The sequence below is a fragment of the Arvicola amphibius genome, chromosome 12, assembly GCF_903992535.2.
Source record: "Arvicola amphibius chromosome 12, mArvAmp1.2, whole genome shotgun sequence".
NCBI lineage: Eukaryota > Metazoa > Chordata > Mammalia > Rodentia > Cricetidae > Arvicola > Arvicola amphibius.
In genome coordinates this window covers 100,623,346-100,638,301 of record NC_052058.2, presented here as the reverse complement: position 1 = coordinate 100,638,301, position 14,956 = coordinate 100,623,346, and the positions used below count along the sequence as shown (strand labels likewise).

At 49.1% G+C, this 14,956-nt stretch overlaps 1 protein-coding gene across 2 annotated transcripts in view; it reads right to left on the bottom strand.

Annotated features, from left to right (window-relative positions):
- Nucleotides 1-14,956, bottom strand: part of Ralb (RAS like proto-oncogene B) — a 41,840-nt gene that overhangs the window by 14,322 nt on the left and 12,562 nt on the right. For both annotated transcript variants that reach the window (XM_038349283.1, XM_038349284.1), the window contains exon 2: nt 1,616-1,774. In XM_038349283.1, coding sequence (XP_038205211.1) covers nt 1,616-1,729 — 114 coding nt within the window. In that variant the 5' untranslated portion in view covers nt 1,730-1,774. The remainder of the gene's footprint in view (nt 1-1,615; nt 1,775-14,956) is intronic.

Here is a 14,956-nt window from a genome sequence, read left to right as displayed (position 1 = left end):
GTGCCTTACAAGTCCTGGGCTCAATCCCGGACCTGCTATATCCAGCTGGGCCTGGCCATGCAATCTCGTGGTCTCGGTGCTGGGAGATGGAAACAAGCCATCCCAGGCGCGCAGGGGCAGCCGCACGGAGAGACCCTGTCTCGAAAATCAAGGAGGACAGTGAAGAATGACAGTTAAGGTTGTCCTCTGGGTTTCCATAGCCATGGGCACATACACACGCACACGCACGCACATGCACGCACACACATACACACACACGCACACACGCACACACGCACACACGCACGCACGCACACGCACACACGCACGCACGCACACACGCACACGCACGCACACACATACACACACACACGCACACGCGCACGCACACACACACACACACACACGCACGCACGCACGCACACCATATTAATGAAGCAGAGGAGGTTCATTTCCAGCTCATGGTCCCAGTTTTCACTTCGCAGTTCTTAGGGCCTGTGGTGAGGCAGAGGACGGTGGTGAAAGCACACAGCAGCACACAGCAGAAACCAGGAAGCAGAGGAAAAACAGGAAGCGGCTGGGATTACAATATCTCTTTAAGGACACTTCCAATGGTTTAACTTCCTCTGGCTGAACTCTACTTCCTAAGGTGCTGAAGGCTGATGGTCAGTTCTCCAACACAGGTCCCCTCCCGTGGGAGACATTCAAGACTCAAAGCACAGCACCTGACGCTGGGCAGTAGCTCGGTTGGTAGAGTGATCACCTCTCACACACAAAGCCCCCTGCATCCCCAGAGCCTCAGAAACCAGGTATGGTGGCACAGCAGGGGGAGGCGGGAGGATCAGAAGTTCAAAGCCATCCTTGGCTACACAGTGGGTTCCAAGGCAGCCTGGGCTACATGAGACTTTGTCTAAAAAAAAAGAAGGAAAAAGAGAGATGAAGAGAAGAGGAGAGGGGAGGGGAGGGGAGGGGAAGGGGAGGGGAGGGGAGGGGAAGGGGAGGAAAGAAAAGAGAGAAGAGAGAAGAGAAGAGAAGGGAAGAGAAGAGAAGAGAATGCCGGGTGGTAGTGGTGGTGCACACCTTTAATTCCAGCATTCGGGAGGCAGAGGCAGGTGGCTCTTTGTGAGTTCAAGGCCAGCCTGGTCTACAAAATGAGTTCCAGGACAGTCAGGGCTGGTTGCACAGAGAAACCTGTCTCAAAAAACCAAACCAAACAAACAAACAAGTTCCCAGAACCCACACGGTGCAACAACCTGTAACTTCAGGACATCTGGCAGCCTCTTCTGTCCTCTGAAGGCAACCACACTCCTCCACACCCCCCACCCCCCACATACATTAGAAGAACAAAAGATGCAAGCCATAGCACCGATAAAGAGACCTCTCTCTTCCTTCCCTCACTTCTGTCATAAAGAAAGCCCACGTAACACTGGCAATACTGTGTGCAGAGAGACACCTTCTGATTCGACTACAGCTAAAACCACCACTGCATCAGCAACGGGGATCTTCAGCTGACTACCTCTCCCTGAAGCTGCTTGAAACCTCCACGGACAAGTGAGGAGGAGGACGCAGAACACAGCTGAAGCGGACACACGAGCACACAGCAGCACAGCCACTTGGAGGTGTGCTGGCGTCTTACCTCGTCGTACATGAACTGAAGCGTCAGGGCTGACTTGCCGACCCCTCCACTGCCAACCATGATGACTTTGTGAAGAGCCAGGGAGCCCTGGCTCTTGGCCTTGTTGGCAGCCATCCTGCTGGTCTGGGGTGGTGACTCACAGATGGCCCAGATGGAGAGCTACAGGTGAAAGAGATAAGAACTTAAAGATGGTGTACACTCTATCCAGCCGAAATCAAATGACATCTTCCATTCCTACACTTTAAATATTTTATTTTTATTTTAAATGATGTGTGTGTGTGTGTGTGTGTGTGTATACATGTGTGCCTGTGTGTGGGTTTGTGCAGAGGACTGCAGTACCCTCAGAGACCAGAAGGGGGTGTCAGTCCTCTGGGGTGCTTATTAGGGGGCAGAAGTCAGTCCTCTTAGCTCCAAGCGATTCCTCCAGCATGTCCCAGCACTTTAAAAATGCTTAACCCATTCGACAGAGAAGGGCCTGGAGAGGAGGGCTGTGGAAGTCACTTGCCCCAGGGGAGCCAGGACAGAGCAATGGTGAGAAAGGAGAAGTGCAGGTGGGTACCCCAGGCCTGCACCCCTAGGGAGGGTGGCCTGGGCTCCTGCCTTTACTCCCAGCACTCAGCACGCAGAGCCCTTTACAGTCTCAGCACTGGAACTGGGCTTAGTGGCCTGGTAGGCTAGCTGACTGTGTGGAATTCCAGGCCAATGAGAGACTGCCCACAAGAAGGTACCTGAAGAAAGACAGTCAAGGCTGTCTTCTGACCTCCACGCACACAACACCCACCTCTCCATCTCCCCCTCCCCACCTCCCACCTCCCCCCTCCCCATTTCCCACCTCCCCACTTCCCACCTCCCCATCTCCCCACATCCCCATCTCCCACCTCTCCATCTCCCCCTCCCCACCTCCCACCTCCCACCTCCCCATTTCCCACCTCCCACCTCCCCATCTTTCCCCACCTCCCCACCTCCTCATCTCCCACCTCCCCATCTCCCCCCATCTCCCCCTCCCACCTCCCCACCTCCCACCTCCCACCTCCCCATCACGCGCACAAATTTTAAAATGACAACAGCTTCCACAGAGCTTTCAGAGGTGAAGAAGGTGAACTGCTCAAGCTCCTATTCCCAAAGACTCCTGAGCCAAACAGGTGCTCAGGGGACTTCAGTCTCCAGCTCTTTATTCTCACTGCTCTCCTTCCCTGTGAGCCTCTACTCTCTACTCCCTGCCACCACTCAGATGTGCACGTACACTACGACAATGCTCATACATACACATGCATGTGTGCATGCACACCGTGACCATGCTGTGATGAGCTGGAATTGGGACAACTTCTCATCTGAGAACCCAAGACTCTAAAGGAGCCATCGTCACGTAAGGGCAGATTTGAGGACTGGCGGACAGAAATGCTTGTTACCAAGCAAGACAATGAGAGTTCAATCCCCAGGACCCACAGAGTTGAAGGAGATAATTCCCATAAGTTGTTTTCTGATGTCTACACATGTGCCATGTCATACCCTTCAAACACAAAATAGACATTTTTTTAAGAGAATAGATTAAAAGAGTATCTCAATACTCTCTGAGTTTGAGGCTAGCCTTGTTCACAAAGTGAGTTCCAGGCTGTCCATGGCGACACCATGAGAACCCGTCTCACAAAGTGTGGGGGGATGGTGGGGAGGGGGACAGGCACACAGGGATGAGACTGGGCTACAGAGATGGCTCAGCAGTTAAAAGCACTGGCTGATCTTCTGCAGACCTGGCTGGGTTTGACTCTCAGCACCCACAAGGGGGCTCACAACTATCTGTAACTCTAGTCCCAGAGGACAGGCACCAGGCAAGCACAAGCACATGATGTGGGGTGTGTGTGTGTGTGTGTGTGTGTGTGTGTAAGCAGGTAACACATCCATATGCATAAAACAAATTGAAAATCTTTTGGAATGAATAGATTAACAGAACAAATATTCTAATGACAACCAAGAGGCTCCTGGATCACCAGAAACCCTGAGGCAGGGGAATTCTCCCTAAAAAGTTATAGGCACAGCCCTCCTCTAAAGCCAAGTATTAACGTGCAAAGCATGCTACAGCCTGAGACACACAGACCCTCCTGTGGGAGTAGGCAAAAGCTTGCCACTGGAGGCAGCATACACGTACCATGCCAGCCCCCAAAACTAGAGAAGAAACGGAAGAGAAGACAACACACAGGCAGCATAGGACGTCTCAGACCAGAGTCATAAAACTGACTTGATCAACGCTAACAGAGACAAAAACAACCCCTGAGGGAAAAAATGACATTGTCAAAAGACCTGATGGACAAAGCAGGAGTAACGGCCTTCAGTCCCAGCACACCAGAGGACAGAGGAAAGATGGCTGAAATTCAGGGCCATCTTCAAGCCTTCAAGGCTAGCTTGGCATAAGACCCTGTCTCAAACTTAAGAAAAAAAGTTAAGTCAGGAGAACTTGAAAAAGAATCACTCAGAATACCTAAAACACTGCGTGTGTGTATAGTGTACATATGTATGTATGTATGTATGCAAATATGCATGTATAGTGTGTGTGTGCGTGTGTGTATGTGTGTATGTGTTTGAGTGCCTGGGCATGAATGTATATGTTTGTGTGTGTGTATATATATGTACATATATATATGGGTATATGTATGTATAGTTATGCTTGTGTGTAAATAGTATGTGCATACTTGTATATGTAGTGTGTGCAAATGTATGTATAGTGTTACAGTGTGTGTATAGTGTATGTGTGTGTTAATATGTTTGTACATGTATGTATATTTGTATGTATGTGTGCGTGTGAGAGAGAGTGTGTGAATGTATATAGTGTGTGTGTATAGTATGTGGAGATCAGAGGTTGACATCAGGAATTTTTGTAATTTTCCATTGTATTTTTTTAAAATTATGAGTATGTGTGTGTGTGTGTCTATGTTGTGTATATCAAATAAGTATGTGTCCTCAGAGAACAGAGGAGGGTATCTGATCACCTACAGCTGAAGTTATAGGCAGTTGTAAGCTGCCCCACCTGGGTACTGATAACTGAACGGGAGTCCTCTGGAAGAGCAGCAAGTGTTCTTACTGCTGAGCCATCTCCTTGGTTCCTCAAACTTTTGAAAAATTATTTAAAAATTTTTGAGACAGGGTCTTACTCTGTAGCCCTGACTGGCATGGAACCATTATGCTGACCAGGCTGACCTTGAACTCACAGAGATCTGCTCCCTCTGTGCCTGCATCAGTCACTATTGCTGTGATAAAATAAAATGACCAAGACAATTTACAGAATGAAGAGTTTGTTTTGCTCAGTTCCATAGAGTCCTTTACCGCAGGGAGCACAGCAGACAGTGTGCAGAGGCTGGGACAGGAGGCGAGGGCTCAGAGGCTGGGACAGGAGGTGAGGGCTCAGAGGCTGGGACAGGACGGGAGGTGAGGGCTCAGAGGCTGGGACAGGACAGGAGGTGAGGGCTCAGAGGCTGGGACAGGACGGGAGGTGAGGGCTCAGAGGCTGGGACAGGACAGGAGGTGAGGGCTCAGAGGCTGGGACAGGACAGGAGGTGAGGGCTCAGAGGCTGGGACGGGAGGCGAGGGCTCACTCCTTGAACCACAGAGAAAGCAGAGACTGTGAACTAGGAAAGACATCAGGCTTTTGTTTGTTTTTCAAAACAGGGTTTCTCTGTGTAGCCTGGCTGTCCTGGTACTCGCTCTGTAGACCAGGCTGCCTTGAACTCACAGAGATCTGCCTGTCCCTGCCTCCCAAGTGCTGGGATTAAAGGCTCGTGCCCCCACACCTGGCTACCCACCTTATTCTTTTAGACAGGGTCTCTCACTGAACCTGGAGCTTGCTGTTTCTACTAAGCTGGCTAACCAGAAAGCTCACTACCCAAGAATTAACAGAGATGTAGGCTGCCGTGCCTGGCTCTCTACATAGGTCTGGGGATGCCAGTCTTCACCCTCGCACACAAATTCTAGTTCCAACTGAGCCAACTCCCAAGCTGTGTTCTTTGTGGGTATTGTTTCATTTGTTGGAGTGACGTTGGGTTTTCTTTTGTGACAGGGCTTCACTGTGTCACTCAGGCTGGCCTGGAACTCAGGAACCCCACCCCCACCCCCCAGCCTCCTGAGTGAGGGGATTACAGGCCTGGGCCACCACACTTGGTCTGGTATTCACTGTTAACCGTGCATTTCTGGCCACCTCTCCATTTACACATTGTTGCAAGGAAAACCTTTGAGGTCACATGCCTAGTTTTGCATGCTATTTTTCACATACTTTATCGGTCTTTGAAATCAGGCAGACTAAACATAACTAATCGTTTTCTTGATGATTTGGGGTCCCTCCGTGTTGGTGTTGGCTTGAGGCACGGCCTTGGGCTGGTGAAAGTGAAGGCCACATTCTCACTTCTCCCCCCTTTGCTTTTCTCCTGCCCACACCAGGCATCGCCCTGTTCCCCCTGCCTAATTATCTGCTTTTTAATGAGTGAGCTAAGCAATTAACTAGATAATTAAGTACATCTGAGCGGGGATAGAAATAGAAGGAATAGGGGTACAGGCGCCCCACAAGGCTGAGATTCGGGAACTTAAAAACACCTTTGGCCTGGTTTACAGCCATCAACTGTTTCTTTCGGAGCTGAGGCTGGCGAATGGGCTGGAACTCCCATATCACCTAAGTGTCCCATAGCTTCTCAGTCAACCTCGTTTCTGTGAACTCGATGGAAATGAACCAACGTTGGTCTGGGCTGGGGGGGGGGGGGAGGGTCCTTTTAAACACCTGCAGACACCAAATTATGCACTACATATATGAACTTAGTATGTATGTATGGTGTATGTGTGTGTGCTGTATGAACTTTTAGTATAAATCTGCATATACAGGATACACATGCCTAAATATATGTGAAGGCAAGTAGTCAATTTTTTAAAATGACACTAATTTACTTTCTGTGTGTGTGTACACATGCCGCAGCACACGTGTGGAAGAGAGAAGACAACCTGTAGGAGCGGAATCTCTCCTTCTACCATGTGGGCTCCAGAATTAACTCTAGAAGACGAGCTGGACAGGAAGCCATCCCACCGGTCCCCCTTTATTTTGAGGCAGGGTTTCCCGATGAACCCCGTTTCAGGATCCTCGTGTCTGCATTCCCCATCACTGCGATTCCAGTTGCACACAGCCAGGCCTGTCTTTTTCTGTGAGTTCTGGAGATCTGAGCTCAGGCCCTCATGCCTGTATGACAGACACTTCCCAAATGAGTAATTTCCTGAGCACCGTTTACTCCGGGGTTTTGGTTGGTTGGTTTTGTTTTGTTTTAAATAAAGTCAATTTCTCTGTGGGGAATAATCACCAGAAGTCTTTTCTGGAATCACTGGAGAGCAAAACCTCTGCTCCAAGTCCAAAATGGGGTCTGGGTGTGGCTCAGTACACACAATGCTTGCCTAGTGTTCTGGGCTTGGCCCCTGCACCACAGAAACCGTATGTGAAGGCACACACCTATATAATCCCAGTGCTCTGAGAGGGGAGCAGGACCGTCAGAAGTTCAAGTCTAACTCAGCTGCATAGGGAATCTGAGGCAGAATGAGATCCAGTCTTTTCTCCCACCCCACTTTTTGTCTCTTTGTTTGTTTTCGCTTTTTGCTTTTGTGTAACAGTCCTGGCTGTCCTGGAACTAGCTCTTGTAGAACAGGCTGGCCTCGAACTCGCAGAGATCGCCTGCCTCTGCCTCCTGAGTTCCCGGGATTAAAGGCGTGCGCCACCACCCCCCAGCTCCCTCCCTTCCTTTTAAATTCCATGGGAGTACAGCACATGCTGGTGCCCACAGCAGTCAGGGTACTGGGTCCCAAGCTGGACTTACAGGCAGTTGTGAGCCACCCTGTGGGTGCTGAGAAGACGAGCTGCTAGCCCCCCTTCATTAACCACCAGACCTAGTTTTTGTTGCTGCTGTTAACGTGCAAATCAGAAATAACCACAGATGAGATTTCCAACCCAGGTCACAGCTGCAGCTGTCTTGCTAAGATTGAGGAAAGCCCAGAGACGTGGGTGAAGCCAAGTGTCCGTCACTGAGTTACCCCTGACACGCCCACATCCTGGCCTAGCTCTAAAGATAAGAAACTGCTCCCTGTTTAAGCCACACACAGTCCATTTACTGAGGCTGATTTTGCTTTTGTGTTTGTAGAATCAACCATTGCCTTCAAAGCAAAACACAATTGTCTGACCATTCAAATGAGCCACGAAATGACTAGAGAATGTGGGAATAGGTGTCTAAATGAGAACACACACAGACAGACACACAGACACACAGTGGTGATAAAGAAACTGGAAAAGAAAAGACCAGTTCAAGAAAAAAAAATCAACACTGTTGGTTGCTAAACCCACAGAGAGTCTGGAAGGAGGAGGAGGAGGAGGAAGAGCAGTGGGTGCCCGGTAAGAGTTCAGTTCCCACATCAGGCAGGCAGCTGTGGGCCCTCTTCTGGCCCCAGGACACCTGCACACAGGTGTCATACACTCACACACAAGTATACATAAATAAAAATCTTTCAAAATCCGCCTGGCACCCACTACTTCCTGATTATAGAGAATAAAGGTAGGAAGCATGGGATGGCAAAGTTGGAGAATAACAGATCAAAATTAACAGGCCAGTGTAGGGCTCCAGCTACGTTCTGAGGACATGTAACCATGAGGACACACCAAACAAGCTCTACTTAAGGCGGGAAGGGACATGTATGTTTCTGAAATGTTGCTGGTTCTACAGAATTGAAAATGTTCCAGTTAAAGCGACTGAAGAGGCTTTTAGCTGAAGGCAAAGCATGATCCTAGACTCACCCTTGACAAGATGCAAGTACCGCATCGTGCTGCGTAGTCTGTAATCTCACCTGTAATCTTGTGTTCTTAGCCCTGTCAAGGCACAGCTGGGACCATCGCTGTGTGTCCCTTGGCTCTATCTATAGCACTCAGCAAGCACCGGACAGAGACAAGTGGTAGACGAGTTTGGAGGAAACATCCCTCCGACAGCTCATAAAGCCAGTGCTTGGCAGGTTTGTCCATGAGAGCACGCCATTCTTCACAGGCCCACGGAGCCATCTTTGCCATGTTTATAGGAGCAAAAGCACGGGATGGGAAAGACAGCATTTAAAGCAAGTACTAGGGGCTGGCGGCTCAACCAGCAAGGTGCCTGCTGCATGAGCGGAGGGATCTAAGTTTAGAGCCCTGGAACCCACATAAAGCTGAATGCAGCAGCCCACATCTGTCACCCCAATACTCTGTGGTGAGATGGGAGGCAAAGAGAGGGGAGTCCCCAGAAGTGCACAGGCCAGCTAGCCTGGAGTATGCAGCAGCGGAGAAGATAAGATCTGCCTCAAACAAGGTGGAAGGTGGAAACTGACCCCCAAGGAGTCAATGACTTCCCATACCACCATGGCACATGTCTGCCCGCCCCCCCACACACACACACAGAGTCGGGGAGAGAAAGGAGAGGGAGGGAAGAGGAGGAACAAATGAACGTCCAGACACTCGGTTCAGCACCACCTTGCGTGTGCAGTTTGAACTCGGCCATTGAGGGAAGGGTCAGAGAGGAAAACCCAGCCTCACTACAAAGCTGAATCCCCGAGAGGGAAATGATGATTTAACGTCCAGACTAATCCAGACCAGAGTTCCTAACAGAAAGCAAAGATGGGAAGAGCCAGGAAATCGAACACAGCAAGAAAGGTTAAACTGAAATTCCGCAGCTGCAGGAGTGGATGAAGACCAAACGCAGAGCGAGAGGAAACGGGAAAACAGAGAACACTGAAAAAGCGCAATGAGTCCTGCCTGGGAGGCCAACAGCCCAATTCTTAACTCTATTTGTTTTCTTTCTTCTTTTTTTCATTTGGGGTTTTTTGAGACAGGATTTCCAATACTTCAGGTTGTCTATGAAGCAATGGCTACCAGCAATGAACTCCCGATCCTCCGGCCTCCACCTCCCAAGTGCTAGGATTGCAGGTGTGCATCACCACACCTAACTTTCTTAAATAGGCAGAATATGAAGTAATTCACTGGGAAAAAGGCAAATATGATTAATAAATACACGAAGCCACACCCAACTTAGCTGCTACTTAAGAAAATGCAAGCAAAACATCAGCTTGTCTAAAGTTAAAAGGATTGTCAAGAGTGTGGGAAGGGCTGCGGAGATGGCTCAGGGGACATCACATTTGCCTCACAGATGTGAGGACAGGAGTTCAGATCCCCACGTCCACGTATATGTCACGCAACCTGTCTGACGTTCCAGTGATCAAAGTCAGAGACAGCGGGTCCCCCAGAGCAAGCTAGCTCACTAGATTAACCCAATCAGTGAGCTCTGGGTTCAATTGAGAGTCCCTGTTTCAATGAATAGGGTGGGAGATGAATGAGGAAGATACCAGAAGTGAACCTAGGGCCTCTGCATGCAGGGATAACACACATGCATGCATGTGAGCCTGTATACAAATGTGTGCTGGCATTCATGCAAACACCACACACACACACACACACACACACACACACACACACACATGGGGAAAGGACCACTACTGGCAAAGATATAAATCCCATGTGCTGAGATGTAAGTATGCAAGAAAGTGATTTGGGGGGAGTGCTGTTTGCATTCAATGCAATAATCTGGAAAAATCCATTAACTGGAAATACTTGCATAAATTACGGAAGAGCCCATGTTTGGTGTGCACGGCTATTACAGAGAAAGGACCATCCCTACCTACTGTCCTGGGAAACATGCAGGATGTGCCCTGAAGTGAGAGGTGGGGGCGGAAACCAAGCTGCAGGAAATACAAGCTGTGATGTTATTTGTCTGAACAAAGCTGGGGGCTGGAGAGACAACTCCACAGTGAAGAGTGCTTGCTGCTCTTGCTCACTGGAGTTCAGTTTCCGAAACCCACCTCGGGCTGCTCACAACCACTTACAACGCCAGCTCCAGGGGAATCTCACAGTCTCTCTTCTGGCCTCTTTGGGCACCTAGACACACTCACACACATACACACAGATAAACACACATGCAAAATTAAAAATAAACCTATTTTTAAAAGTCTGTCTGTGGGGGCTGGAGAGATGACTTCGTCAATGCAATGTGAACCATGCAAGCTTGAGGGCCTGAGTCTGGTTCCCAGCACTTACGAGAAAATATCGAGCTTGGTGGTGTGTACCTTGTAATCCCAGCGTTGGGTAGGGGTGAGGAGAGAAGGACTCTGGGGTTCCCTGGCCCCAGTCTACCTACTCAGCAAGCCCTTGGTCTCAATGACAGACCTCTTGAAACTCAAGGTAGGTAGCTTCTGAGGGACACCAGAGATTGGCCTCTGGCTTCCACACACATATGCTCTTGCACACATGCGCGCGCGCGCGCGCACACACACACACAAAAGGAAATATGAAAAGTTTGCACAGTGTGCACGACCTGAGTTTGAATCCCCAGAAGCCATATAGAAAGCCGGGTGTATAGCATGAGCCTCTAATCCTAGCCGTCCTATGGGAAGATGGAGGAAAAAGAGGAAAATCCCCAAAGGCTCCAGGGACAGCAAATTTGAGTACGCAGTGGGACAAACAATGGAGACCTGCCTCAAAAAACCAACGTGGAAGGTGAGGGAGGGTCTGCACCCACGGCTGTCCTCTGACTTCCTCCACACGGGTGCTACGCTCACACGAAAACACACAGTACTAAATTTGAAGTCACCCTATGGTAAAGTGAATGCCAAGGCAAATTCCATGTTTGTGCTGGCTGGTTTTATGTCAACTCGACACAAGCTGGAGTCATCTGGGAGGAGGGAGCCTCAATTGAGAAAATGTCTCCATGAGATCAGACTATAGAGAAAGCCTACAGGGTATTTTCTAAATTAGTGATCAAAGGGGGAGAGCCTGGCCCATGGTGGGCAGTGCCATCGGGGCTGGTGGTCCTGGGTTCTGTAAGAAAGCAGGCTGAGCAAGCCAGGGGAAGCAAGCCAGTAAGCAGGACCCTTCATGGCCTCTGCGTCAGCTCCTGCTGTGGCTTCCCTCAATGAACTGTGACTGGGGGCATACCATCCTTTCCTCCCCAGGCTACTTCTGGCGGTGGTGGTTCAGCACAGCAACCGTAACTCAAACTATGACATTTTTCAATTTTCTGGGCCACTTCTTGCACAACCAAAATTATGAACATCTCAACTGGAATGGGTCTCCTCTCCTCAAACAGCTGGCTCCAGAATGAATGAAATAGCACTTGGATCCCCGGCTTGTAAATACCGCATAACTCAAAGTCAAGTTCAGGGCTGGGGAGAAGGGTCTGTAGGTAAAGTGTTTGCCATTGAATTCCACTCCAACAACAAGCACACTTCGGTAACCCCAGCACAGGAGGGTGCAGACAGGCAGGCAGACACACACACACACACACACACACACACACACACACACACCGAGCCAACAGAGCCAAACTGGAGGGCTCTAGCTTCACTGGGACACCCTGACTCCAAAACTTAGATGAAGAGTCACAGGAAGCAGCCGACTTTGACTTCTGCCCTCCCACATGGACATGCACAGGCATGCACGCCACAGACATAAACCATAAACATGCGCACAAGAAATAAATGGAAAAACTTCATAGCTAAAAAGCACTCCATTCATCACCTCGGAGAAAACAACTCGGTATTTTAAAAACTCAGGTGGCAAAGGATCAGGAGATCCAGGCCAGCCTTGGAAACATAATGAGGTCCTGTCTCCACACAGAAAGGAAGACAAGAAGGAAGAGGGAGTGAGGGAGGGGAAAGGGAGAGGAGGAAGAGGTGGAAGGAGGAAGGGGGAAGAAAAGCAGGGTGGCTGGGCGTTGAGGAGGGGCATCAGGAACACATGCGTGCATGTTGGGTCACCTGTAACTCCAGCTCCAGAAGATCCAAAACCATTCTTTGGACTCTGCTGACAACAATACTCACATACACATACTCATACACACACACACACACACACAAAACTAAAAATAACCCTTTTTGTTTTAAAGGAAGGAAACAAAATGGATGTGTTTTTGGCCACCCAGGGGGATTCACAGGAAACACTAGCAGGCCATTGACACAGGACATAAATGAGCACCACCCGCAGTAGGCAGGAAAGGACACCGCCGTGCTGTCTCTCCAGCAGCTGGAGCCAGGCCCTTGCCTCCGCCTGTGGTTCCCTCAAGGTGTGGACCTGCCTCTTGGCATCACTGGTGAGCTACAGCTGCCAGTCTGTAAAATCTGGAAATGCACTGTTCAGTGTTTTCAAAACATTCATTTTTAAAGATTTTTACTGTTAACTCTGTGTATATGTGGAGAAGGGGGTGAACAGGGGAGTGTGGGTGCCCACAGGGGCCGGAAGGGAGCGTGAGTGCCCTAGATCTGGACACAGCTCAGTGTAGGTGCTGGGAACTGAACGCAGGTCCTCTGTCAGCGTCTGATGTGGGAGGGTCATCAGTCTATGTGTTACTTTTATTGGTCAAATAAAGAAACTGCCTTGGCCTTTTGATAGGGCAGCCCTTAGGTGGGTGGAGTAGACAGAACAGAATGCTGGGAGAAAGAAAAGCAGAGTCAGGAAGACGCCATGCTTCTACTAACTAAGACTCATGGTTAGACTCATGCCGGTAAGCCACAGTCAAGTGGTGCTACACATTATAGAAATGGGTTAATCAAGACGTGAGAGTTAGTCAGTACGAGGCTAGAGCTAATGGACCAGGCAGTGTTTAAATGAATACAATTTGTGTGTTGTTATTTCGGGTGTAAAGCTGGCCGTGTGGGACGCGGGCAGGACGAAAAGCAGGCCTGCCCCTCATCACTACAAGCATCCATGCTCTGAACCGCTGAGCCACCGCTCCAGCCCTCAAACACTGCATTACTAACATCTTTTTACATGCAAGTTCAAATGTCACTGGAGTTCTATAAATTGCTGAGAAAGGCTCCAGCCTCCAGGCCAAGGCCATGTAAAGGCATATCAGGTCTGGTTCTTAAGGAAGAAGCGGGGCGGGCAGGAGGATTTCTCCCTCCGAGGCCGGCCCTGTGACAAGCAGCTCACCAGAAGCCAGTGGTCTCCTTGAGCACGGCATCCGCACTCCCTACACTGCTGTGTGGTCAAGCAGCCCATTTCACCAAGCTCAGTCATCACCTACGAACAGGCATTCTTGGGACGGAACCAAGTACACTAGTGTCTCCGTCAGCAGGGTTCACTCATGCCCTTCCTTCTGGAAAGATAAACTCATTGGCCTTCAGAAGCCTCTGTAAGGGGCTTTTCATGGTTTGGCTTGTGTGTGTGTACACACACATATGTGTCTGTGTACATATGTGTGGTGTGTATATATGTGTGATATTTGTGTGTGTATGTGGTATGTGCACGCATACATGCGTATGTGTGTGTATCTGCATATATGTGTGCATGTATGTGCGGTGTATGTATGTGTGTGTACGCATGTGTGCCCATGAGGGAACAAAGCACAAAGCCGATGCTGTTCCTCAGAGACAGCCCCACATTTTTAAACAAGGTCTCTCACTGGCCTGGAACTCAACAGAGAAGATAAGCCAGCAAGTATGTCCTAAGGATCCATCTGTCTCTACCTCTCTAACCCCACTACACATAACTATTTTACATGTGTGCTGGGAATCAAATTCAGACCCTCATGTTTGCATAGAAAGCAATTTACTGAATGAACCATACCCTCAACCCTTATTTATTTTTTTTAATATTTATTTATTATATATACAATATTCTGTCTGTGTGTATGCCTACAGGCCAGAAGAGGCACCAGACCCCATTACAGATGGTTATTAGCCAGCATGTGGTTTCTGGGAATTGAACTCAGGACCTTTGGAATAGCAGGCAATGCTCTTAACCTCTGAGCCATCTCTCCAGCCCCTCAACCCTTATTTATTGATGTTAAATGCCTGAATGTACTTATAGTTTAGCACATGCATGCAGTGCCTGCAAAGGCCAGAAGAGGGCATCAGATCCCTTGGAACCAGAGTTACATGAGGGTGTGAGCTGCTATGTGGGTGCTGAGAATGGAACCCAGGCCCTCTGCAGCCATCTCTCCAGCCACCCCCTGCATTTATTTTTGAGATAAATTCTCATCACATTTATGAAATATTGATCCTTGGTAGCTAGCCATGTTTGATAGAAAAAATAAATCTCATTTTCTCACAAGTTGGATGCAGAGGCATTGGTACTCTGGGGACTGAGACAGGAGAATCTTGTAAGCCTATGATGAGAGTTTATCTCAAAAATAAATGCTGGCTTCTAATTCTTAGGCTTACGAGATTCTCCTGTCAAATGTGGCTAGCTACCAAGGATCAATATTTCATAAATTTCCCTACCCCCTATAACTTTTATGCAGAGGAATTAGAATCTCTTCGTCT